At 40.2% G+C, this 27,419-nt stretch overlaps 1 protein-coding gene across 2 annotated transcripts; it reads right to left on the bottom strand.

Annotated features, from left to right (window-relative positions):
- Positions 1-1,675: 1,675 nt before the first annotated feature.
- znf574 (zinc finger protein 574) lies at positions 1,676-26,064 on the bottom strand. Of its 2 annotated transcripts, none has more exons than XM_085423351.1 (10): positions 25,982-26,064; positions 18,543-18,700; positions 13,068-14,250; positions 12,767-12,981; positions 12,089-12,268; positions 11,740-11,834; positions 9,650-9,744; positions 4,577-4,725; positions 4,034-4,321; positions 1,676-2,650 (listed from the first exon to the last, which is right to left on the bottom strand). In XM_085423351.1, exons 1-10 carry the CDS (start codon positions 25,992-25,994, stop codon positions 2,051-2,053), a joined length of 2,976 nt encoding a protein of 991 aa, XP_085279477.1. In that variant the 5' UTR covers positions 25,995-26,064; the 3' UTR covers positions 1,676-2,050. The 2 variants fall into 2 exon arrangements, with proteins under 2 accessions (XP_085279477.1, XP_085279478.1); XM_085423352.1 differs by lacking the exon at positions 25,982-26,064 and adding an exon at positions 25,300-25,759.
- Between the last annotated feature and the right edge of the window lie 1,355 nt (positions 26,065-27,419).

The following is a 27,419-nucleotide window of genomic DNA, read 5'->3' as shown; positions in this document are numbered from 1 at the left end:
AGCAGCCTGCTGCAAAAAACCACATTTGTTCTCATTTATTCAGTTAAATTTACAGAAAAAAGCCAAACATAGCAAAGTTTGACATAAAAGTCTATTTCTGGACCAAGAAGTTGATTCTCAAAGAGCTGCTAAAAAAACAACAAAAAAACCCAACTATTGAGCAGTGGAACCTTAAAACTTGAGAACTGGGTAAGTGGAGAAGAGAATATGAAAGTTGTGTCCTTAAAAAACAGAAATAAATTGATGCGGACCTTCAGTTGATCCTTCACTGAAGCCTCCTAACTTAAGGAATGAAACAGTGTTCCAACTACACATAACAGACGTAGGAGTTATTTTGTGAAGCAATTAATCACATTTTTTTGTTTAAATCATCATCAGTATGTACAGAGGTGGCAAAAAACTCCTGGGCAATTCACTGAAATGCACAAACTCAGTTCTTCAGTAAACTACTGCACCTGTTTTCCATTTCCAAGACAAAATATAAAGAGGGGTGTCTACAGACAGTACTGTAGGTTTTTTAGTAGTTAGCATAACTGCAAGAAACTGCACTGCATGAGAAACCTAATTAAACTACAGACAAGTAGGGATTAAATTACTTTTACTTTTTTCTAAATGACTAGGATTAAATTAAAAACCATGAAAAGATTAAGTCTGATCTACTGATGACATACCGTCTTCCACAGATCAAAAAGACATTCGCGCTGCAGTTAGTGTGCCCCACCGGTCTCATGATTTCCCCGCCAGCATCAACAATTTCATTATGTCTGCGTGTTTGTGTGTTTTTGTTTCAATGTCAAGCAGCAGGTATAATAAATGGCACTCCACCAGAATATCAGCTCTCATGATTTGCCAGGAAGAGGGAAAAAAAACATGTATTTATTGACTCACAGGCTTTTGAGTGTCTCAAAAAAAGCAGCGAAAAGCTCCTCAAGTTTTGGCACCGGCTTCTTTTTGCTCCTCAGGAGCCCTCTATTTCCTGATGTGCGTCTCACTCTGCAGAAATGCTGCCATTTCCCCATTTCAGTTACCCGCACAATCATCAGCATTTCTGCCTCTATGACATGAAAACAAACTAAGACTGAGTGCCTCTGCGTGTATGTGGTCTCAAACCCCCCTGTCAGCAATCACTGGGTGGGAGACAGCCATAAACTGCACTTTAGAAGCCTATAATGGGCTACTGCAGCGCTGGCAAAACTTATATCACATTATGCCTCTTCCAATTCAGACACAAATAGGATCATTATTTTTGATAACTATACAGCAAGTGCTGGATAATTTCATTACACAACTTGCCACTGCATAATGCTGTACTTCAGTTAAATCATCATGAATCTCGCCGTATCCCTATTATTATTGTATTTAATTACAGCACAAAACAAATCAATAACGTAATGTCCTACAAATTATTGGAGCATTAGACTTGATCTACACACATTACTCTGCTTCGCTGTGCCATTCGCTAACATCAGTGTGTGTCTGTGTGTGTGTGAGACAGAAAGAAACAGCGGTTTCAAAATCTCGACAGCGACTGCTGCTGAGCGGGTCTTTATGTTTCTCAGCTCAGGCTACTTCCTAATGTTGGCTGAGGTGCCAATTTACAGCAGGACCTATAAAGTCTGTCCCATCTGATGAGACGGGGGCAATGCCCTCTTGTCATCCACCTAATGAAATGATCGACGCTCACAAGAGTGAATGCTCAAACGTTTTATTATAAAGAAAGCAGAGAACACTTCATAGGCAACCACGTCGTCCCCTAATAAACAGGGGCAGTAAATGCACACAATCAGTTCTATTAGTCTGAAAAGCTAATTTAGCGTGTGAGTGTTCCGCTCAATGTCTCCTCTATGTCATAAATTCACTTGTCTGCTCAAGAAAACTTATTAAACAGGTGGGGAGTTTTGCTTAAACTCTCTTGGAAATCTGCCAGACAATAAACGTACAGGGTATTGGCTTCATCTGTCAAAATATTTAGATCACCAGCAGTCTATATTAGCGATTAATCATTCAGTGTTTTTCATGTCCTTGTTGTCCACGATTTACTAAGCTACCTTCAAACAGTCTCCTCCATAATGAACTCAATGGTATGCTGTGGTGACTGGCTCGTCTCCACCATGGTGATTTCACTGCCGTCCATTGTGATGGTGGGAACAGTGATGGCCTGAGTTCCCAGTACAGAGGAGGGCAGAATGACAACCTGCGACGCTCCCTCTAAACTGCTGAGTTGATCGGATGGGATCATTACGGTCTCGGTAGCCCCTTCAGCTCCCTGCAGCACGTAAATGGTCTGCACAGAGCCAGATTCGACCTCTTCCATGGTGGCCAAAGATGACAATGCTTTGGCTCCCTCCAGCACCTTCTGGACCTGAGCAGCTTCAGCTGCATTAACCACCTGCTCCGCTGTTTCCGGAGGCAGGTCCCCGTGAAGTCGGATGTGTTTATCCAGGTTGGAACGAGACCGAAAGGCAGCGGGACAGTGAGGGCAAGGGTAAGGCTTCTCGCCGCTGTGGGTGCGGGCGTGCTCGGTGAGACGAGCGGCGACGCTGAAACTCTTGCCGCAAATCCAGCAGCAGAAAGGCCGCACGCCGCTGTGGATGCGCTCATGATCCTGCAGATGGGGCAGCTGGCGGAAGCGCTTACCACATGTGGCGCACTGGTGGAAGAACAGAGAAGAGGGGAAAAGGTGAGAGAGAGGCGAGAAAGTTAAGTTCACAACTCTGGCAGCACACAAACTCAACTGCAATTAATTCCTAAAACCTCTCTTTACATTTTTCTGCAGATGCAGCACTCCTGGCTGAGACACAGAAAGAGCAGAAAGAAAATGGGATAGGGAAGACAGAGGGGGAAGGACAAATACAGAGCAATAAAAAGATATCATCATCATCAGTCCCACACAAGCAATTAATTGTTTGGTCAATAAGACATCCACACACCAGATGAAAAAAGAAATGAAGGAAATACGTCTTCAAATATCGTGTTTTACCTGACAAAAGCTGAAAAACCAGCAAATAAGAAGCAGAAGCCAGAGAACATTTGTCATTTTCAGCTTCGTCACAGGCTAATGATGAACATTCTGTCGCTGAAATAATCGATTTGACTAAACCCTGCAGCTCTGCGTGTAAGGGGAGTGTAATAAATTACACAGAGTTACACAACAGAAAAAATATTAGCAGTGATCTAAGAGCTTGACTTTTCTAAATAATCATTTTAGTAATCAACAGTTCAACGGCATCATTCCTGCAACACCAACATTTGTTCTGTTCACTCCCAAATGAGCGCAGACAATGAAATAAAAGTAGATAGATGATTAAACCTGAAGCACTACAGGGGAGTAACAGTATTGAGCTTTGCTTTGATTCCCACTGGGGACACTCAGATTGAAATTGCAATCCCTATTGACAGATCTGCAGTTTCAGTATCTCTGTGAAATACACTCTAATATAATTACTTTTCCTGTGAAGTTTGCTCTTTATAAACTGAGCAAACACATATGTTCCTCCAGGAACACAAGGTATATTTGATATAAATTAAAATGTATCCCCGTAACTGCCTCTGTGTTTGAGAACCGGTGCTCCTTGAACCGCAGTCCTCAGCCTGCCTGATAGATCATGGCTCAAAGCGAAGCCACAAATATTAAATCAATTTCTAAAGCTGAGATGGGCTTGGGTGGGTCTATAGTTGATGTCCTGCCTCGTCACCAGAGCAGCAGAGAGACAGGGAGAGAATCCCAGAATAGTAACAGGCACAGAGGGGAGCTGACAGGCCCTAACTCAGCCCTGCCATTAATCACAGGTACACAGAGAGGGAGAAAACACCCGCAGGACACACTCTGCACAAATGGCCATGGTCCGGAACCAGAGAGATGGCCGCAGCTATGAGCGGGTGTGACCGTGGATGGGGATGAGGCAGTTCTCAGTTTCATTTTGAAATACAGGTGTTTAAAAGATTTCAAGACCTTGTATAAAGAGAGAGAAATAGGATTCTTAAGACTGAAAGAAACTACCTTTACACAAGTACACGCCACAGTGCTTCTTACCTCAAAGGGCCTCTCATCAGTGTGTGTCCTCATATGAACGTTGAAGGTGGAATTATAGGCAAATTCCTTGTGGCAAATCTGACAACGGAAGCGGGGTCGGTTTTTGGACTTGCTGAGCGTTCCTTGAAAATGCGCCAGCACATGCTCCTCCAGGGCACTGTTAGAGATAAATCGGCGGCGGCATGGCCTCACTGGGCATTTGAGAGGTGTCTGGCCTGTGTGGGATAAACGATGAAGGTCGAGGCCCTCTTGGGTCATGCAACGGTGTCCACAAAGGTCACACTCAATCTGAGGGAGGAATAAAGAAAAGGAAGGGAAAGGAGACGAGAGGGAGACAAACCAGAATGAAATGACAGAAACGGTGTCGTCATTATCTAAATTTTTGTCTACTTATTTAAAGTACAATGTCACAATCCAACTCCAAATGTGGACCGTGAGACACATCGCCACTCCCTCACTAACCCCGTCAGCTATTCGATTGGAAAAAACAAATCACACTCTGGCTCACATCCTCTCTTTAAAAAATTTCTTTATGTCTCCAACCTGTCCAGTGCAGCGTCCTCGGCCCTGGCCCCTCCCACGACCGGTATTCTTCTCCTCTTCGGTAGTAGGACAACGCTGGAGATGGATTTCCAGCACTGATTGGTTGATAAACTGGGATGAGCAGTGAGGGCATGTCGCTGGCTGCTTGTCTGTAATGGAACAGTGTCGGATTTTAGACAGATGGTCATAATTTCTCGTCATACTACACGCTAATGGCCGTGTTGAAATCTGATGGCTGGTTTGAGCTTGCCGACTGCCTGATGTTGGGCCAGCAATCGCGCAGTGACAGGTGGTGCATACAGAATCGGCAACAGTGGCCAAACAATCCGCCGCAGCCAGAGTCAACAAATAATGTGGCCTCTGTTTACCGTTTATGATTCAAATTGGCAAATCGGTGCCAAAAGATGCAAAACATGAGTTGTTGCAAAGAGTCCAAAAACAACCCGTCATTTAGCTCACCTATTAAAAAATGACCAGCGGCCCTTTTTATAATGATTCACAAAGACAACAAAAGCGACTAACATTTATTGAGCTCAGCTGTGACAAGCTGCTGCTCTTTGCATCACCAGGATGACATCAAGGTGGATCTCATTAAACATATTGAGTACTGGCCAGATGTAACCGATCCCCATCAAACAGAGTTACTTTATCAATATCATTTTGAAGAACAGTTTATTAACTTTTAGTGCATTCATCAAGTCAGTGGGTCACTGACTGTTTAATGTTATGCTACTACAAGATAAAAATGATCCTGAAGACTTTAAAGCCAAGTATAGAAACGTTACGCTTCAGGGGAATGGTTGATATCAGTATAGTAATCAGACTTGTAGAAAAGCTACGTAAGGTATCACAATCATGCCTGTGAATAGAAATTCAAAAAATTATCAGAGTGCATTTCAACATTTTTTACATTTACATCACCCTATATTAAAAATTATTTGCTTTTGGAGTGTTACATAAGCAATTTGATTAGTTTATCTTGGGCTCTGAGAACTTTTCATTAGGGATGTTTCCAGCGACTAATGCACTAGCTGATTGAGTGAGAGAAGAAATGTAAATGAAATTAATTGTCTAGTCAAGTCTATTAAAACACACTCAGATAACAGTCAAAAGGGAGCAATCTAATGGATGAGGTCAAATGCTGCCTGCACAAATACTGCATGTATTCAAGAGCTATTTGAAACCTTTAATCCCATTATTTGATAACCAAATAGTATTTTAAATGATGCCCAAATGTGTGCCAATTTGTGGCACATATTCACACTTGCTGCACACAGAGTCACGTCACATTAATTTCCCAAGTGTGGCTGACATTAGCACCGCCACCAGCCTTTTTTATTCAGGTGTGCAGAATGTGGTTGAGTTGTCATATGCCAGATTGCTTTTCATTTTGAAACAGCCAACATAAAACTGCAAAAGGTACAGCAGAACTGTACTCGTCGCTTATTTACAACTTCCCATCACACAATGGGGTGTTGCCATCTCCCAGAGCTGCAGCTCCAGCTAGCTGCATAACATCTAAGATGAAAATGATAAAAAAAAAAAAATCATATGTTTAACCAACTAGTATTGCTGTTGCCGACTAGTGACTGGAACAACATTTACAGATCAAGTCAACTGGTCGCACAGTCAAACATACTTTTAATGAGCATTTCATTTCTTGTTTAATATATAAAAGCTGTTATTATTTATTGGTTAATCAGTTATTAATTTCCGTGATTAACTTGTTACCTATTTGAGCTATACAACATTATAAAACTGCAAAATTGTGTCAATTAGATCATTCATCATCTAACTGATTCATCACAACCAAAGTAAACCAAACTTCCTCGCTCCCTGGATAGCTTTCAAAAATCTGGTTGGGAAACTGCTGACACTGATGGTTCATCATTAAATCCATAGGACGTCATGCCAATAACTTGCAATTTGCTAACCATCTGTACAGTCTGTCCCAGTGGGGGAGATCCACTCTGCTCCCTATCGAAAACGTCTAATTAAACCTTTAACAAGGGCAATCTCAGCCTATGGCACTGGATGGATCAATAGATCAATCTCTCCAAACATTTTTCTCAGAGGAGCCCTGTACCTCTGACCTCTGCCGCACGCTGACTTATCAAGCGTAACTAATGAGGTTGGTGTGCCAACACCCCCTGATTAAGATGAAGTGTCAACATGTTGACCCAATTCATTTGCCTCCACCTTGCTCCTCCACTCCACATGGCACGCTAATCAATAGAAAGTCATTGACCTAATGCACTGAAGAACGCATATACCATAGGCATATTTTTGTAAATTAACAACAAGCAAATGGTTAGAGCCATTTTTGGCTGAATCTGCATCATTCTACAATCATTCAGAAAATCATCTCTAGTTTTTCTATTACAACAAGATATGTAAACAGCTGGGTTCTCGGCATCTCCACCACAATTTAAAACCCCTTCAATGATAAATAGTAAAACTTTGGAAATAAAGTAAGGATATGGGACACTGTGTTCACCTTATGGTGCCCTGCCACTTTTTTTTTTTTATCTCCAGTTCAGACAGAAGTGTATGCATTTATCCAGTTTGTTGCTAGCTAACGTAGATGTCAACAATAAACATTCACATCCAACAGCAACCAGTGACATGCAAAAATCACACACATATCCTCAATCACTTTGTAATACCTGTAGTGTAGGAGGCTCCGTGACACCAAGAGGGACATCATGTCCCTGAGTATCCTGACCAAAGCAACCTATCACACTTTTAAGACAGATGACCTCTGATGAAATATGCAAAGACCCGTTTGCAGTAGCATACCCATAGTCATCCTCTCGATCTTCACCATGCCCAACTGCAAGTTGGGAAAACCAAGTGTTGTACTTTGTTCGTCTTCTTCTCATAGACATAGCATTTCTTTCCCCTTTAGTCAGTATGATAGTGAACTGAAGTCTGACCACAAGCACTCAAGTGCAGGTGAGTCTCGCCAAAAAGAACAAAGGAACAGTCTCGTCCAAATGAGCAGTGAACCGAACAAAAGTGTGTAATGTTGACCTGAAGCACAAATATCACCCACATATATCATCTCAAATGCAGCCCATAATGTTGCCATGGTAGTGGTCTGCTGGTACCAGCTGCTCAAGACGCTGACGACACACGCATGATGTGTCAGAGGATGAACAGAGCAAACTGTCCAGAATATCATTGCGTCATTATGAGCAACTAACATGTTCAGCTTGGCATGTTCCAAACTGACAAATTTTTGCTTCAAAGTCATGCTCAACAGTTTCTTATCAATATGCCCTATGACGAGTACTTTTGATGCAATATCTTTTGACGTGTTATTGATGAGCCGCCCGTGGGCAGAAACGAGAGGGGTTTAACTTATGTCACAACTAAACCCAGAAAAATTTGTAAACTGTAAACATGCCAACCAGACATAAAACATTTGTAATAGTACAATAAATGGTGTGAGATGGCTTTTGTTTTCCTAATATTAGGGGATTGTAAAAGAAATTACTTATTTAAAATGACCCATTTCTCAAATTGTTATAAAATAATCACATGAAAATGATTAATTCTATTTATTTACACACATTGGCAAACATTAACTCATGGTCAGAGTAAGAATAAAGATATACAATTAGTTAAATCATACCAGAAGGTGGCAGTGCTGTGTCCCTTTCTTTTAACTAAAGATGCCAAGCGGGTTTGGCTCTACCCACTTATTGGAAATATTTTGTCAGAATCTCATATAAAGGGATTTCATTGATTTTATTTTAATATAATGTTAGTTTTAAAGCTATGCATTGGTAGAGGACATTTCAGCGTCTCATTCTGCTTCTTTGTGAATGACATCTTCTCTTAGGTTACACAGAACAGCACAGGTTCTCAGTATTTTCTCCCTGTCGGGAGTATGATTGACTGGCAGCGCCTCGGAAAGTATTTTCAGGTGTTTCCGAGATGAATGCTATCAAGCTACAAGGTGCAATGACAACTACACAGTTAACTGTGTTCTGACCGTAGTAATGACTATGATATTCTCCTCTGGAGTAGAGCCTTTCAGGGCTTCTGCAGACTGATTTCCGACAAGTCAATTATCCTTTTTTTGACAGGACAGTAATCTTTGAAACACTGGGTCAGTTTCAACTATTGTGTCCTTAGTAAACAATGGGACATAGCACCTTCTCCCTAACATCTGCTATGCTACTATTCTGTTTTCACCTATTCAAAAAAATACAATATATACATATTAAATTCCTGAGCTATAGGGTCATAAAAAGCTGCTGAACATGATAAAACTATACGAAGGCTAAAGACTGAGCCAACAAGTGAAAGCTGGATAGAGGTCACACAGTAATAAGATGATACAAAGTGTCCTGTGTGGTGGACCTTAGGGGCATTAAGCAGTAAAGTGTGACCACTATCATCATCTTGTGCATCTTTAAATTTGGGTTCCAAATCTCCAAAATAGACATTTGATTATCGTTCTTACACAATGCTCAAAATGTGTACAGAAGCATATCATTTGCCAAATTGGCATAAAAGCTGTGTATTAGCATTACTACCAATATCGATATCTGGTGTGTCTAAAAGATGCTGATAGTAATTATATAACGCAAAAGCTTTGACTATCACTACAATTTATTCTGTTCAAGGAGGCATTTATCTTAAGACCCAGGAGAAGCCCTTCTGGCATTAGCTTGCTAGCTATTAGTAAATAACTAAACAATAATAAAACAGACTCACTTGTTCTCCTCTCCAGAAAAATCCATGATTTATTACAGCTATCTTGTAGTCCAGAAAGTTTTCAGGTAAAACGTGTCGTAATGAATAAACGAATGGCAGTTTTGTTTTTCATTAGCTTCTTCAGTTCTCATTGAATCAATGCTTGCTGATTTAAAAAAAAAAACAAACAAAAAACTTTTTCTCTTCCTCTTTGATGGAAGTAAGATTAACACATGACGCAGTGCAAGAACTCGGGCAAAGAATAAGGTCAGAATAATGGACACCAAAATCAATATCAAAGAAAATCGGGCTACTGCTTGCTAACTATAAAAATATAAAATACAAGTCCAAGTCTTGAACTCTTACCCTGATGTATGAGGGAGTGCAGGTCCAGGTCTTTCCTACGTTTGAAGGCCTCTCCACATTCGCCGCAAGGGAAGGGGTGGCTGGTGTGCAACAATCTGTTCAAACACAGAAGTATTAACAGATTTTTTTAATGCTACATTCAAATAGAGCCAAAAACATTGAAATCATAGGCCAAGGACATAAACATATACAACATACATATATAACAATTATAGCTCCCAATATAAATACTTAAGCAGTCCTAATTCAGAGACACATAAAAGTGTGTGATTAAAGTCATGTTTTGGTCTTAATCTGCCACCTCGTATGTACTTAGCTGTACGTCAGGTCAAATGAGGGGTACCGGCGTAGTGTACAAACAACCGGAGATAAAAGAACAGCAGTAAACTGGGAGGCGTCAGGGTTAGACATGAAAGACTATATTTATCCTCTGCATAACGTTACACTGAGTATAGCCTTAGGGGAGGAGAGAACTGCTAGGATGTATTCACCTACTCCTGCATCAGGCCTGTTTTTACAAGGAGAAAACAAAAAAAACACTTCTTTGCTGTGCGTGCAGCTTCGCGTAATCAGAACAAGCAGGGATGATGTTTCAGTTTCCACAACTTTGCTAAATATTACATACAAACAAATATCTGTATTAATCCACCACATGACTAATTCAAAGTAAAATTGGAAGCTAGAGGTTATGTGCAAAGACCATCCAAGGCCAGAGTCTTTCTGTTCCCTGTTAAATGACAAGAGAATTCAATATTTCAGGGACAGTTGACCTCGAGCCAGATAGAAGGATTAAAATCCCCGTCAGGGTCGCCCCCTTCAAGACAGATGTTCTTTGATGAGCAGGGGTCACGTCACACGTAAAGTATCAGGGTTTAAATTAGATGTACACTGACACCTAATTTAAACCCCGTTGATTCATCAATATTTCAATCAGCAGAAAATGAGCTCAATGTTGAATCATTTTACATGCAAATGAGACACATTTGTATGCTGCAGATTCCGTAAACATCTAAGACGTCCGTACTCTCCTCTCTACCACTTTGGAAATACTCTTATTTGCTTTCTTGCTGGAAGCTTCAGGAGAAGTTTGATACCTTCATCTTTTTATGTGTAAAGGTTTATTTCTGAGCTTGGGAATATAAAAAAAATGTAATTCATTTAAAAAAAAAAAAAAAAAAAAAACTAACCCACAATCTTAACTCAAGGTCTTAGTATTGTGTGTCCTCATAAAGAGTGTGCGTTGCAGTTTAAAGCTCAGGATAAAGGTAGTAAAGAACCTTGAGTTAACACCGTTTCAAAATGAGATCGTTCAGGTTTTAAAGAGTTTTTCACAGAAACCAGTGAACTCGAGGATGTCATCAAGACAATGAGATGAGCCTTTTCTGCCCCTCCACATTTTCCACATGTTCCTGTTCACCAAAATAATAATTTATTAATCTCCTACAATTATGTCGATTTTTTCCTCCTAGATATTGTAACAGTAACCATTTCAGTGTTTTACGTAACATCAAGATAATTAAAAGACTTAAAATGATTACATTTTGGTGAAGTCTTTGGGTTTAATGAGGAAGAAATAGTGACAATAGTACTTAGCACACTAGATCATGTTAAGTCAATATTATATACATATACACACACACACACACACACACACACACACACACACACACACACACACACACACACTGTAGTGTACATCCTATCCCCCTTGTTCAGCCAGGTAGGACATGACCAGGCTCTTTCTCCTGTTCTGTGCAGTTATCGTTCTCATCTTAATTTACTGGGCCTGCGTCTGTCAATCATATGTGGCTCAAGGGCACACAGACATCTCAGTGTGTTTGCTACACAGCTTAAAGGTCTTGCTCAGTGGTCGGACACGGCTCAGCTGCTACAGCTCCCGGCAAGAGGGAGGGAGGTTTATCTAAATCCTGTCCTGCCTTCTGTTTGCAAATGTAATTCTAATGTAGTTATGCGGTAAACAGATTTTGAATTTGATTGAATATTGACACGTTCTAGTTATTTCCACCAACACCAGCAAAATACAAGGTGCCGAAAGTAAAAAAATAACGTCAGAAAAAAAGTGTTATTACTTGTGATGGTTGAGTTGATCCTCGGTGTTGAAGCGTGAAGGACAGTTAGGACAAGGGAAGAGATGAGCAGCTCCTTCGTTGTCCAAACTGCACACCTGCATTGACAGACACAACAATCAATATCGATAAAAAGGGTTTCACCAGCAAGATACTCACATAGTGACTTAAACTTAAATGTAGCTTTTTATTACAGAACACATTATCTACCATTTCACCTACTATCAAAATCACTTCCAATATCAATAATATTCAACAATATCTACGAATATTAAGATATTTTACAAGATTTTGAAATAAAATGCTCAATCAGAGAGCTATTGTGATTAATATTAAATGGCGGAGCTGGTACCGGTTTGCGGCCACGCTTGCGGCGAGGTAGTGTCGATGTGTGAATGCGTTGGTGTCTCTTCAGGGTGGCTGCCTGGGAGAAGTTCTTGCCACAGACATCACAGCTGAAGGGCTTGTTGCCCGTGTGGCTCATGCTGTGGCGCAGCAGGCTCTGCGAGTTGGTGAAGGACTTTGTGCAGACCTTCACAAAAACAATAACCAGAATTAGTGTCAACAGTTTTAAACACTTTTTGCAAGCAAATGAAGCCGTGTTGAAGTACGGAAACCTCTGAGCGAGTCACATATCCCAATTTTTTAAATGAAAAGAGGTAAGAGAATTACAATTCTTGAAATGTTTCAGAAATTTACCAAACACACACACTTATTTCCCTGTCGTCTCATCAGTTCTATATTGTAGAAGCCGTCTTCTTTTTACTTGAACCTGTAACTTGCTCAGCGATGCCCAAACTTTTGTGGACATTTTCATATCTACATTTGCTCAGATTCTACTTTTGTACTTTAAACAGACGTCATTATGCAAAGACACCAAGGAATCTGTCAAACATAATGAGGCTGGAGATGTCAGCCTTCACTTCACTTCACAGCATTACATCATCTCATCAAAGTCTTCTGCACAAAAAATGTAAGTCATTCCTGAGACTCGAGACAGAGACACCCTGATTGAATGTTTGATTGGCACCTTGCAGGTGAAAAGTTTTTCTCCGGTGTGGCTGTAGACGTGCGTGCGGAGGAAGACGCGTCTCGTGAAGGTTTTGCCACAGTACGGGCACACGTGCGGGAGTGGTGTTCGAGCCCAGTCCTGTAGCAGCTTGGCAGGCGGAGGGTGATTGGTGTTGTCCGAGTCTGCACCAGTGTTGGCCTCTAATTCTTCTTTAATATCTGAACTCTTGTTTCCTGAGTAAAGAACAAAAATTCTTGTTAAAAAAAACAAAACAACTACTGCCTTGTAGTTGTGTTTTAAAGTAATGAATTTCACTTACCTTTGAGTGCATTAGCACTCAGGATCCTGAAGGAAGGCCTGCTTCTCTTAGGAAGGGGGGAACCTGATTCACCAGCCGAACCAGGTGAGGAAAGCAGTCGCTTTGTGCTCTGTGGACTATCCTGAGGTTTGGTGGTGGCTGTTTCACCAACAGCTTCTGCCCCATCAGCCACCTCTGTCACTGGCATGAAGCGATGCTGCCGCCAATGATACAGGTACTGGGTGGTGTTCATGAAGCTCATATCACAGTGGGCACACGTGTGTAGCGGCTCATTAAGGTTGTGCTTCTGCTTACGATGTGTAACCAGCCCTCCCTCGTCGCTAAAGCTCTGAAGGCAAAGGGTGCACACGAACAGCTCGGGCTGTGTGAAAGTGGCGTCAACACTGGCGGAGGCAGAAGGTGCACCGTGGTCCTGCTGATCTGCGCCATTGCTCTGAGTAAAAACCTCTGAAGTCAATTCGGTAACCTCTACCGCCTTTTCCTCGCCCTTCTGTCGGTGCTGTTTTCGGTGGTAGAGGAAGAGAGTGGTATTTAGAAAGCTTTCCCCACACACGGAGCAGCGGTGCAGAGCTTCCTCAAAGCCGTGCTGGGTCTTGCGGTGAGCCACTAGTTCTGACACCAGGCCGAAGCACGAGCCGCAGTCCACGCACAAGAGCACAGGTTCAGGCTTTGGCTTTTTGTTTGCCCCTCTTCTCTTAGGTGACGACTCATCTGGATTAGAGACTGAAACTACCTCGGAAATAGGAGGATCAGAGCTCTGAGATGAATTGGTCTCTGTACCTTCCTGCTGCTCCAGCTCATGCAAAGCTTTTTCAACTGCATCTGAATTGATATTTTTGTTAGTTTCATGCTGTGAGAAAGAGGATTCAGCGACTGAATATAAAGGTATGGTTGCACTCTGGACTGAGGAAGTCTCTAGCATAGTTTCTGAATCTGGTTTTGACTTGTTCTCAGACATGTCAGACTGCTGACATGCCCCTTCTTTACGGTGCTGCTGCCAAAGTACAAGGCTTTTGAAAAGTTCATCACAATCCCCACACTGGTAGAGGATCCTGGGCTGATCTGACGATGTGCTGACTTCATCCTCAGGGGGAGCACTTTCAACAGCCTGCACAGATGGCTCTTCTGCTTGAACTTCAATCTGTGGGAGTGCATCTGTCTTTGATATATTTATTATATGTTGCTGCAAAGACAAGAAAGGAAAAAGAATAAAGACACTTTTTAAAATCTTTGTTTATACAAATAAAACGACTTGTTGCAATAACAAGTCAATACGCTTTGGGTTTTTTCCTTTTTTCCAGTTTTATTCTTTCTAAAGGATGAAAGATGAGAATTCAGTGTTGGGGTACTCAGGTCAATTAAAGCAGTGTGTGCTTAGAGCCAAGGTTCCCCTGAGAGCTCCAGACAACCAAGATAAGGCCTCAGCCTGGCTGATAACAATCAAAAGGCCCATCAGGGTTGCAAGGGTCACTCCACAGGGTCTTACCTTCGTGCCCTCCACCCATTTGGATGATAAAAACAGAGCATCAAGGTCGGGGTTAAAGGCATCTGGAGCTGTCAATCACAGCTGTTCAACATGTCTCACATGTAATGATTTGTATTTTCTTTGTTGTGGTATTCTGGAGTGTGAGAACTGAAGACCACCCTCAGATGTGGTCTAGCTGCTTCACAACACACACACCTACGCAGCCATCACCCACAACATTGAACCCACTGGTAGGCAAAGTGAGTAACATCGATCATCTCGTTAAAATCAATGACCTGCTGGGAAACCTTGGCTTCTGGCATTCGTGTGGATCAGTGCTTTCAAATGTGGCCAAAAATAACACTTAATTTTTCATTCAAAATTCCCACTGTTGTGACTTTGACTCACACAGGATGCAGTACTATGGATGGATAGCGCTCCGCTAACCACACAGCAACGCTGGGTTTAACAACTTTTGTTGGAGAAATCAAGCTTCAAATGCTGGGTGGCTCAGAAAACAAAGGCGGCACTGACAGTGCTAATATGTTTTAAAATTATGAATTTTTACAACCAAATATCTGGTTTTAATTAAACTTCAATAATCAAATTAAGAGTAACTGTTCATAGCCCTCACATGGATGGTACTGTGACACATGTGAGGTACCTAAACACAGTCCAGGTCTAAGGAGCTAGAAAAGAAAGCAACTGGACTTTTCAAAATTTCCTGAAGATGTTTAGCCTCTCATCCAATGGCTTCTTTAGTTCCAATCATGGAGCGTGCCAGCTATTTAAACCCTAGTGGGCGCGGGGGGGGGGGGGGGTAAAGTCCCTTAAGAGGGTTGTTTTAGTCCAGGAAATGTTTATGTACCTCCCAGATAGCAGAAACATCTCTCCAGCAAAGAGTTCAAGGCACTGACCCAGCCTCCAAACTCCCCAAATCTCAATCCTGCAAACCACGACCAGGAAGCCCTGCATCCATACCCAAGTTAGGAATGTAGTTTTGATAGTGTGCATAAACATTATATAACATATAATACATTTGTTGTAATAAATAAAAAGCAAAATACACATGCTGCCATTAACTGCCTTTTGACTCACGTTTTAAAACTAATTTCACTGACTTTTTATTTTAAATGATAGCATCGTTTTGTGTTTGTGCTCTTTAAACAAACATCTTTACAATAATGCCTGCTTGTATTTACTCTACAAATCCACAGTGCTGTAAAGCTCAAGCAGTTTGCACAATTTGTATTTTTTTCCTACTACAGAAAAAATATTAATTGAATGTGTCATAAACAAAAGCAGTAAAACGCTAAATATCATCTGATGTTAAATGTGAGCAATATGTTTATTTGAGTTATGGGGATTTATTTTAATTTATTGGGGTTTTTTTGCTCTGACTGATGCATTTCTCCTGCTCTTCTTCCTGCTGGCGACTCAGGATGCAATCTGTCTGTCATGAGCGCCGCCGCTTTATGGACGTATGGTGAAGACTGTAAGGATGGAAGTCCAGGCACAAGCTTTGACAGCCGTGCCCTACTGCTAAACGAGGGGCAGTGACTGCTTTTAACCCTGCGGGCTTTCTGAAGCTGTCACAGGAATGGCAAATAAAAGAAAATAATAAAAAAGAAAAGTGGCAGCTACTTCACAAGACTCAGCTCAACATGTCAAAGTTAAATGGAATAACTCTTTTCATTATGCAACTTTCAAACCCTGCAATTCAGACCACATTTTCAGAAGACTAATGCTTTCCCAAAGAGTATTTACCAACCTGAAAGCACACCGTAAGAAATAGTGAATACAGTGCATTATGTAAATATCTGCACCCCTCTAAAAGCCAAGTCAAAGAATAAAAACAACAGCAGTATTAACATACAAGAGGAAACAATACAGAAGGAAAACACTAAGGTGAAAAAATGGCATAGATGGCAAAGCTCACCCACAGAAGCAAAAGGGTACGGTGGTCAAAAAGAAAACAGTCTGTTCGTTATTACTGCAGCATGGGGACCACTCTGGTGATTCAGCCAGCCTCATTGGATAACATGTAAATGTAGCATCATGGATCTCAATCTGGTCTGCCACTTTCAGCACGTCCTCCTCTTCTTCCACTTTCCTCTGCTCTGGTTTATCCAATTAAATCTCAAAAATAAACCAATTCTGGCACATTTTTCTTTTAATACTGCAGCTACTGCATCACATAACCCAGACCTTCCCAAAGTGTGGGGGCCGCAGAGCCATGGCGGGGGGGGGAAACCAAAACGCTTGGACACTGCTAGCACGGGGCGCCCACAGAAACGCAAAGCAGGAGATGAAGCATTGCCGAATATGTTTCCAAACCAACTTCATTCTAAGCCAAAGACTAGAAAATATGGTGAAGCATATCTTCCCTTTGGTTTCACCTGCACAAGTGCCAAGGTAGGTCTTCCCTGCAGAATTGGTTTTCCCTGTGAGCAGCGCTGGGCTTTTCAAATCAGGGACAAACAGTATCCCACATTCTTGATTTTTAGGTCACAAACACTTGTAATGACTAACTACTCCTGGCATTCTGGAGATGTTAGCTCTTTATACAGTAAAGTTACAGTGGGATACAAATAATATCATGTTGATCCTGCCACGATTTGTTCCCCCGGTTCAAATCATGGACAAACAGCATCCCACAGTTGTTTATGTTTTTAAACCCATTTTGTACAGAGAGGCATTTTTTGAAAAATGTATTCATAGTGATAGTGACGAACTCTGTATTCCTCGTCCACACGTAAACGCAAAAAAGGAGTTTTAAAAAATCTCTGTTTTCGGTGATTCGAAACGCTGTTTATGTGTGGATGAAACAGCTGCGTTTTTTAAAAATACCCGTGTAGGTGCGGACGTAGCGTAAAAGAGTTAGCAGTTTATTTTATTACTACCTGTCATCTATTGCAGATTACTTGTATTTGCTTAATTTTTTACTAAATGTTTGAGGTGTGAAAGAAACTGCAATGGAGCAAAATTTAGGTGTGTTTGGTTGGAGGATGTGTTTGTGCGTGTGCGTGCGGGGGGCGCGAACATTTTTCTTGTAAAACAAAGGGGGGCCTAGCAAAAAAAGTTTGGGAACCACTGACATAACCTAATATATGTCTTTAAAAAAAGAAAGAAAATCTTGTACAAACCAACACTGAGAACAGGGCTTAGCCTACAAGTCTGATAAGTACAGACTGTGAGAGCTTATTCAAACTATAAAGCATGTTTTGTTCTGACATAAAAAGCTTGAATTAATAGTTTAACAGTCTATTCTTAATCTACTTTTAACGCACAACCACACGTCTCCCTGAGTAGTGACTCATTACTCAGACGAACAGCATGCAAATGTGTTCTTTTCTCATTACTGGACAGGAAGCAGTTGAACTGTTTAATAATCTTCTTACCTTAACACACAACTATTGTGAGTACATAACAGTAAAGGTTAGGGGTCTAGTCCTAATTCAGTCAAAATACAACCAGAGCCAAAATGGGAAGAATTTTCTCTTCTCCAAAGTAAATATGTAATAGAAAACCATCATGAACTGAGATTCTCTTCATTTTAATGTCCATTATGGGCAAACAAGAAAAAAATGACAACGCAAATGCATTGTTAACTTATATTACAGCTAATTTTCTGCCACTAACCCAAAAAGACTTACTGGTTACTCTGTGATTAAAGGTATGATGTCAGGGTGCACATAAATCAGAGACTAATATGCAGCAGCACCTTGAAATATGTCAGTAAATAATCACAAACAACACCATCTTAAGCGCTCGCACCAAGGTCACTATTACTTTGATAAGTAGCAGTGCATTGTGAATTTATGACTAAAGTTAAACGTGTCACTTCAAAGTCACTCTCCAGATATGATTCAGAGGCTTTTATGTGATCACACAGATGGTTATTTCAGGCCACGCTGTCATAATTTAAGGTTTTTAATCGCCTTTTTGTCCAGCTAAAAATCACAGTCACATGACAAAAACGGCGGAGTGGCAACTGTGTCAGCACTCACCTGTGTCTGCAGCACCGGGATGGTGACGGCGTTGGTTCCAGATGTGTCTGGCGGTTCATCGCCAGCAGTGCATGTCAACTGGTGCTTGAGGACCTCTTCCAGGGTGTTAAACTCCTGGTAGCAGGGGAAGCACATGTAGACGGACGAATTCTCCATGGCTGTAGGGGGATTAGAAATTAAAAAACATTTCATGAGAAGTGCAGCAATGCAAGCTGATGTAGATAAAAGTGCAACAGTTCTCAAAACGAATGCATGCTTTGAATAAGTAACATCACTACGTGAATCTTATACAGATCTGTAAGTGCTTTACATTTGGAGTTTGGTTGTGAACATTGCCCTCTTCTGATGAAAAGAAGTGTCTGCATATTTAATCAACACAGCAGCTTGGACACAATTGCCAGTATGCAAACTGTGGGATTGCCAAGATGACTCACCATGCACTGAGCCGAGCTAATTGTTATTTTGACCATGCAGGTTGCTGCTCAGGTGGAGACCTTGCCAACTCTTTCTCTCTGTCTCTGTGCCATTTCACGGCCTGAGCTTGTGTTCAGCTCCAACATCAATTAGATATGTTCTGTAATTGGACCCACTGGTGGTGCAGACTAGCTCACACTCCTGTCGAATGTAATAACCAAAACACTATGTCTGTAAGCCTTCCTACTCACAAGATAGCATTTAGACCTCCACAAGAAATGCTCCTCTTTGGAAAAAAAGAAACCTTTCAAAATGAAAGAAACCCAGTGAGAGGCACACGTGTTTATCTCTGAAACACATCAATTCAACAACGCACTTTCTGGTTTATCTTTTTAATTGGCAGACAACGAGGAAATATAAAGGTTAATACAGGCGATATAATTAGATTTTGTTTTGATGAGACATCTCATGAATAAGCATAGGGACTTAAGAGCAGTAATAAATTGGTACTGGTACCAGACTCACCAGTGCCAAAGTATTGATATAGGTCAGGGTGCTGATAATTATGCAATGTTAATTCATCCTAAAGGTAATCATAATGAAACCACGCGTGTCAAGCAAATACATGAAGTTACTATCCATTTACAGTAAGTGATCTCTGATCACGGCCTGCAGGGCCAACTGTTCAAAAGCGTTGGCACTCTTTACTACATTTAATGAAAATGTAGCTACATACAATACACTGGATGTGAAAGTTCGTTCTGAGTGAGAAATAACCTTAGAAAACACTAACAAACCAGAGTACTCTTTAAAGAAACTGTGACTGCTTCAGCAAACAACCTGCTGTAGACATCTTCAGTGCGGCCTCTCCGCAACTATCCTAATAGGACGTACTCAACTAAAATTGATTCTTTCATTTTAAAGATAAACCTGTGGTTATTAACACAGATAACTCTGGCACTAATTTTTTCTAATTTATGACAAACAGCCTGTAGACCTTGTCAGAGGATTGTGGTCAGACACTGAAAAGAAGTTTCTTTTCAATCGCTGGATAAGGGAAAATGTGATGTGGACAAAAGCTGTGCATGAGGACTGTTTCCAAATTTACTGTGAAAAGACTATAATTCTGCATCAGCACATGAGGGAACTGTGTGTTAAACCATAGCTGCTTTTCTGCAGTAGACCTCAAGGAGGAAGCATCACAAGGAATACGACCATCTATGACATCTCTTACTGTAAGCGCACTAATCAAGCGGCCAATTTCAAGTCACACTGATGTCAAATTTATGTTCATGGCAGGTGAAATCCCAACAAAATGCCTTGTGCAGATGAGTTATTAAAATCATACCTTAGAGAACAACTAAATTATTTCTCTTAGAACATAAATACAGTGTGGGGTTAAGTATTAAAAATGTGATGCAGAAAATTGTGTCTAGTCAGAAGGGGGGGGGGGGGGGGGGGGGGGGGGGGGCGTTGCATTATAAGACAAGGCTGCGACTGATGGTATTTCACAAGTCCACATGAAGGCACATTGCACAAAATGCCCAGGGACTAAGGGTGTTGACTTTACTCTTGACATTTCCACTTTATTCTCAAAATGAACACTAAAAAAAATCCTTTACTATATTTTTTCTTCTATCATACACCGAGTGGACCCCTAGTTTTTATTACAGGGAGTGCAGAATTATTAGGCAAATGAGTATTTTGTCCACATCACCCTCTTCATGCATGTTGTCTTACTCCAAGCTGTATAGGCTCGAAAGCCTACTACCAATTAAGCATATTAGGTCATGTGCATCTCTGTAATGAGAAGGGGTGTGGTCTAATGACATCAACACCCTATATCAGGTGTGCATAATTATTAGGCAACGTCCTTTCCTTTGGCAAAATGGGTCAAAAGAAGGACTTGACAGGCTCAGAAAAGTCAAAAATAGTGAGATATCTTGCAGAGGGATGCAGCAGTCTCAAAATTGCAAAGCTTCTGAAGCGTGATCATCGAACAATCAAGCGTTTCATTCAAAATAGTCAACAGGGTCGCAAGAAGTGTGTGGAAAAACCAAGGTGCAAAATAACTGCCCATGAACTGAGAAAAGTCAAGCGTGCAGCTGCCAAGATGCCACTTGCCACCAGTTTGGCCATATTTCAGAGCTGCAACATCACTGGAGTGCCCAAAAGCACAAGGTGTGCAATACTCAGAGACATGGCCAAGATAAGAAAGGCTGAAAGACAACCACCACTGAACAAGACACACAAGCTGAAACGTCAAGACTGGGCCAAGAAATATCTCAAGACTGGTTTTTCTAAGGTTTTATGGACTGATGAAATGAGAGTGAGTCTTGATGGGCCAGATGGATGGGCCCGTGGCTGGATTGGTAAAGGGCAGAGAACTCCAGTCCGACTCAGACGCCAGCAAGGTGGAGGTGGAGTACTGGTTTGGGCTGGTATCATCAAAGATGAGCTTGTGGGGCCTTTTCGGGTTGAGGATGGATTCAAGCTCAACTCCCAGTCCTACTGCCTACTGTCTGGAAGACACCTTCTTCAAGCAGTGGTACAGGAAGAAGTCTGCATCCTTCAAGAAAAACATGATTTTCATGCAGGACAATGCTCCATCACACGCGTCCAAGTACTCCACAGCGTGGCTGGCAAGAAAGGGTATAAAAGAAGAAAAACTAATGACATGGCCTCCTTGTTCACCTGATCTGAACCCCATTGAGAACCTGTGGTCCATCATCAAATGTGAGATTTACAAGGAGGGAAAACAGTACACCTCTCTGAACAGTGTCTGGGAGGCTGTGGTTGCTGCTGCACGCAATGTTGATGGTGAACAGATCAAAACACTGACAGAATCCATGGATGGCAGGCTTTTGAGTGTCCTTGCAAAGAAAGGTGGCTATATTGGTCGCTGATTTGTTTTTGTTTTGTTTTTGAATGTCAGAAATGTATATTTGTGAATGTGGAGATGTTATATTGGTTTCACTGGTAAAAATAAATAATTGAAATGGGTATATATTTGTTTTTTGTTAAGTTGCCTAATAATTATGCACAGTAATAGTCACCTGCACACACAGATATCCCCCTAAAATAGCTAAAACTAAAAACAAACTAAAAACTACTTCCAAAAACATTCAGCTTTGATATTAATGAGTTTTTTGGGTTCATTGAGAACATGGTTGTTGTTCAATAATAAAATTATTCCTCAAAAATACAACTTGCCTAATAATTCTGCACTCCCTGTAAATGTTCCCAAGGAGTGGACACACACACACACAATAGTGGCTTTGTTTATCCAGATAAATACTCTCAGTGACATTAAAATGTCTTTTTCACAAGAGATCTGGCCAAGAGGGCAGCAGAAATTCCAATATAACATTTTTATAAAGATATTTTAAGTGGTCATAAAGGACCAGATTGATTACAGTGTAGAACACAAGTACGTACAATAATGCAAAGTCAAAAAAATACTTGCAAAACAAGCCATTTCTTTATATTACATGCAACTTCTTTCCTAAATCCTGTTGATTACAGCCTATTTACCAGTCTAAATAAAGCCATTAGACATTAAAAAAAACATACAGAGAAAGAAACACACACTATTGGCACACAATATTTAGTATTTACAGCATGGTGATGTATGTGAGATAAGCCATAAAAAAGTGTGTCTTACTGCTCTGATTTTGGGTTTTTGAGCAACAATAGTTTTATTTAACAATGTAATGAGCTTTCACAGGTATTCCAAAATCCAACTAGTATCTTTAATGGATATCTGAATTGGCCTCTCTATGCCTCACTGTGAGGTTGTAGAACCACATGGATTTCTCCCAGCCAATCAATAAAGATAAGGCTACGTGACAGATAGCGGTATCATTGCATGAGAGGAATCAGCAGTGCCCCGGAGCAGTTAAAACTTCAGTGTTCTTCTAGAAATCATGTTTTTTGGCCCCTACCTACTTCCTCACCTGTGGTCATAACTTCCAAACCAAGTGCTGTATTTTGATGAATCCCATTATACATTATCTAGTTCAACAGTTGTTCTAAATGTTAAGACAGGTGTGTAATTTGTGTGTAGCATTTTAGAAATTTGTGAAATGTATGGCATAAAAATGGTGGGAAGTCCATTTTTAGACTTATAGTAGTTGTGTCTAGCGAAACACTATTTCTAAAGAATACAAAGTAGCAACATCATTGTCAATGGACCTTACAAAAGTTTATATCACACTAACCAGTAATACAGTGAGAGATTTAACCCATTACAGACATTTTTAAGCTATAAATGGTAAAATGTTTTGTTTGTTTTAGGATCTTATAGTTGTGCAATTTGACCAAAACCTCCCGATATAAAAAAGATTTCTCATCCCGACAACGATATAAATCGCAGAAATTTTACATTTTCTGTAAATTCTATGAATCTCGAGCAACTGAACTTGCGTGAAGTGTTCTCAGCTGGGCGCCGTGTACGTGGAGTCGAGTGTTTTGACTGATGCATGAAGCTATACATTTTTAGACATAAGTTGTAACAGCTGCCTTTTTCTTTGTACTTATTACATGGTGTGCTGCATAAAAAAGCCTAGTCTAACATTTTAGTCTGAGGTTTATTTTGAGCACCTGACGGCTTTTTTGCTCCTAATCCATAAACCTTCTCCATACTCTTCTTGCGTGGGTGGTTGAAGAGGTCTGTCATGTTTGAGTCTGTGGTGCGGACCGGTTTGCGGCATAACTTGTATAGTACAGACTTTTCATAACCATGTGGAAAATAAACAAGTGGACGGCGGAGCCACACAATGGTCTTACCGCCATTGTTACTAACAAAAAAAGTCGCTTGTCCGTCTGTAGTGTGGTTATTGTAAATATAAGAGCAAGACAGAACTTTAAGAAATTAATATAGCTACTACAGTGATCAGCAAAAGAATGAAAAAAATACTGCCGGAAACAGTCTATTTTACGACACCAAGAAACAAGCGATATAACATGAAACGATAGATGTTTTCATATCATCATCCGATATGTATGGTCATATCGAACAGCCCTACTTATAGCAGTTTTTAAATCATACTTAAATTGTATATATTTGTTTTTCTTATTTCAGGTATTACTACTGGTAAAACTGACTTATTATTTTTATTATTATTATTAATAAGAAGAAGAATAATAATATTTGTTTTCATTTAATTCTGTATAAAAAAAATAAAATAAGTGGTACCACCAGTATTTATCTTTCTATTTTTCCCCACTCTTTGTTATACATGAGTATTTTTTTTCAGTAGATCTACAATTGATGATTTCTTTTTCCTTCAAAGTGGCCTCAATTTTCACTCAGATGTACTACTTTCCTTCACAGAAATCCACTTTGGTCTTTTATGTAAGAAAGCTGATCATGTAACATTCCACAGAATAATACAGCCTGTATTTCAGTGTGTACACATGATCCCAAAATGAACTTAAGTCTTTGAAGTATAATGTTCAGCATCTTACTAAAGATTACTGCCACCTTACAGTACCATCACAAAGTACCATGAAGCAGTTGGACAGGATTGTGCTTTGTGTTATATGTTTAAAAATAATAATAATAATGCCAAAATGCCAGCATCAGTCAAAAAAAAACAAACCCCAAAAACAAAAAAAAAAACCCTAGATAAACAGTTCTTTGAGCTTTTTTCATTTATATATATATATATATATATATATATATATATATATATATATATATACACACACACATATATACACATACCCAAACAGACACAGTGTGGGGCGTTACTGGTATGCCATGATATCAACAAATGGCATAAAACGAGATTTATCCATCCATTTATATATGAAGCTTATTGCTTGACTTTGTTTTTAAACGTGTGTAAAATGTTCATTTTCATGTTGTAAGTAAAGGCCAGTTAAGTTACTATATATGGTTTGGAGTAAACATTTCTTTAAGTGTGTGTGTATATATATATATATATATATATATATATATATATATATATATATATATATATATATATATATATATATACATACACACACACACACACACACACACACACACACTTAAAGAAATGTTTACTCCAAACAGTGAGAAACCATATATAGTAACTTAACTGGCCTTTACTTACAACATGAAAATGAACATTTTACACACGTTTAAAAACAAAGTCAAGCAATAAGCTTCATATATAAATGGATGGATAAATCTCGTTTTATGCCATTTGTTGATATCATGGCATACCAGTAACGCCCCACACTGTGTCTGTTTGGGTCTTTCCTACCTGCAGAAACTGTAACGTCTTACTGACTACACCTCAGTCAAGCAATAAGGGAGAAAGAGAAATGTGATATACAGTTGCCAATTTACCTGCAAGCACCTATCATTATTTCCCTCCCTACGGTGTGCTAATATTGCGCCACGGTTGTGTTATTTCAAATGCTAGCCGTTAGTTCAGAGCTGTTACTGCAGAGACAATGTGACTCGGATGAGGGGTGATCTAAAAAATAAAAGTCACTCATGTTTCACGCATTCAAAAACGTCCCGTTTGCTTCGTTGTTGGAGGTCTGATATGAAACAGCTGGGAGGAAAGCTAATCAGCGAGCTAACGAAGGCTAACCGTTAGCAGCCCAAGAGCTTTATCTCGGACCACCAGATTGCTGCTAACATGCAGCGATGGCCATCTTCCTAAAGCTACTAACATGTCCGCGGCGTGGCAGCCAGCTATCCTGCTAGCTCGGAAGCTAATAAAACACCCTGCGTTTTACTCCTTGGCAGCGGGCGTCAACGACGCATTTGCTAGCGACTAAACCCTTTTACCACTTGGACCACTGGTGCTTACTTTCTGATATCAAGGAGAAGAAGAAGAAAAGACCGAAGAAGAAGGGCGGGATATGCTTCTTCGGTGGTATAATGGCGGCGACAGACTAAAAGTTAATATTAGCTGTCTCCCCCCGTTGAAATCCTCCATACATAAATCTCAGTTTGCGATATGAGACCATAAGAGCAGTATTTTTGTAAAAATAAGCCAAATATATTCAATAACACTTACCTAACTCGGACATTGCTTGTCGAGGAAATAGGACAACTTCAGTTTTTTTCCGTATGTTAGAAGGTTCGTGCTGATTGGCTCGATCGGTCACTTAATGCGCCAATAGCGTTCGAGGACACATAGCACGGAGAGTTTGTAGTCGAAAAGCGCGCCAGGAGCATCAAGACGCGTGAAGAGGTCAATCATTGGCCCTCAATTACTAACAGTGCTACAAAACAAATATGTCTGTAAGTTTAACCACAAATCATCAATTTATCACTATTTTAAAGTGATCGCACTTTACAAACGAATTTAGACCAACTAATAAAGTCCTGGCTTTCTTAGGACGTTTAAACATTCTTTAAAATGAATACTCCTCTTACTACTATATTTGAAGTCTTTCTGTCACAGTTATTTAAAGAAAGTTTAGTACATGCAGCACTGAAACCTTCAGCATCATTGGTAATATAGCAAATGTGTGTATAGACAAACAGTATTTGTTTACACATACAACACTGCAAAGGTTTTCTTTTTTTTAATGTTTAGATTCGTTTTTTCATTGCATAACACCATCACGGAGGCCCGAAATGTATTCCATAGTACAGCAACAAGCCAAAAACACACAAAAAAGAAAGAATTGATTTGACTCATGGTTTATTGCATTTTGTCTGTTGTTATTGATATTGGAATATCCCAAGTTTATTGCTCAGACTCAAAAGTCAATTTTTGTCTTGTTTCTCTTTGCTCTTTTCCCTGTTGTTGTAAATTTGCAGTATATAAATAAAATAGTTTTGAACTGGACTGAAAAGTGCCCTTTAAAAAAAGGGTGGAATTAAATTTAATAGAAATGTTCTTCTGTGCTATATAAACTGCAATACATTGCAAATTCCTTATATAAGATATAAAAGTCAGTTCAAGTTTAGTCCGCTCTGTTTATTTCTTAAAATTGCACTGTTATACCTGAGCGCTAAACTTGATTCCAAATGGTATGTGTCAGGGTCACACACAGACATGGGCACACAAAGACAGAATAACATTACTCAAACTTGACGCATCGTGTCACCATGATGACAACTTTTCACTGACTGTTGCGGTTCAGAGACTGCACCTCGCAGGAGAACAGGGCGGTCTTGTCACGCTGCATTGATTACTCACCTGCATCATCTTGTTCTGCATTCTTAACATCTCCCTCGGTTAGACCTCAGTTTCAGCTGTGGGTGTGCTCGAGTGGCTACAGGTTAATAGTCATGTAGCTAAAGGTAAATTGAGCTTGCACAGATGTCACTGAACCCTTTTGCCCCTGAGCACATTGAGGACTTCTCATTATTCACACTGACTTCAAATCAGGTGCAAACTGATTTTAAATGGCATTGATATAAACTGCTATGGCATTTTCATTGATAACAAGATATAAGTGAAAGACCTGCATACAAACAACTTTACAACCACACAATTTCTG

The sequence above is a fragment of the Rhamphochromis longiceps genome, linkage group LG11 (assembly GCF_057381845.1).
Source record: "Rhamphochromis longiceps isolate RC_006_pf linkage group LG11, R_longiceps_female_GT1.1, whole genome shotgun sequence".
Classification (NCBI taxonomy): domain Eukaryota; kingdom Metazoa; phylum Chordata; class Actinopteri; order Cichliformes; family Cichlidae; genus Rhamphochromis; species Rhamphochromis longiceps.
The sequence above is the reverse complement of the archived record's forward strand: the minus strand, read 5'-3'. Positions and strand labels throughout refer to the sequence as shown.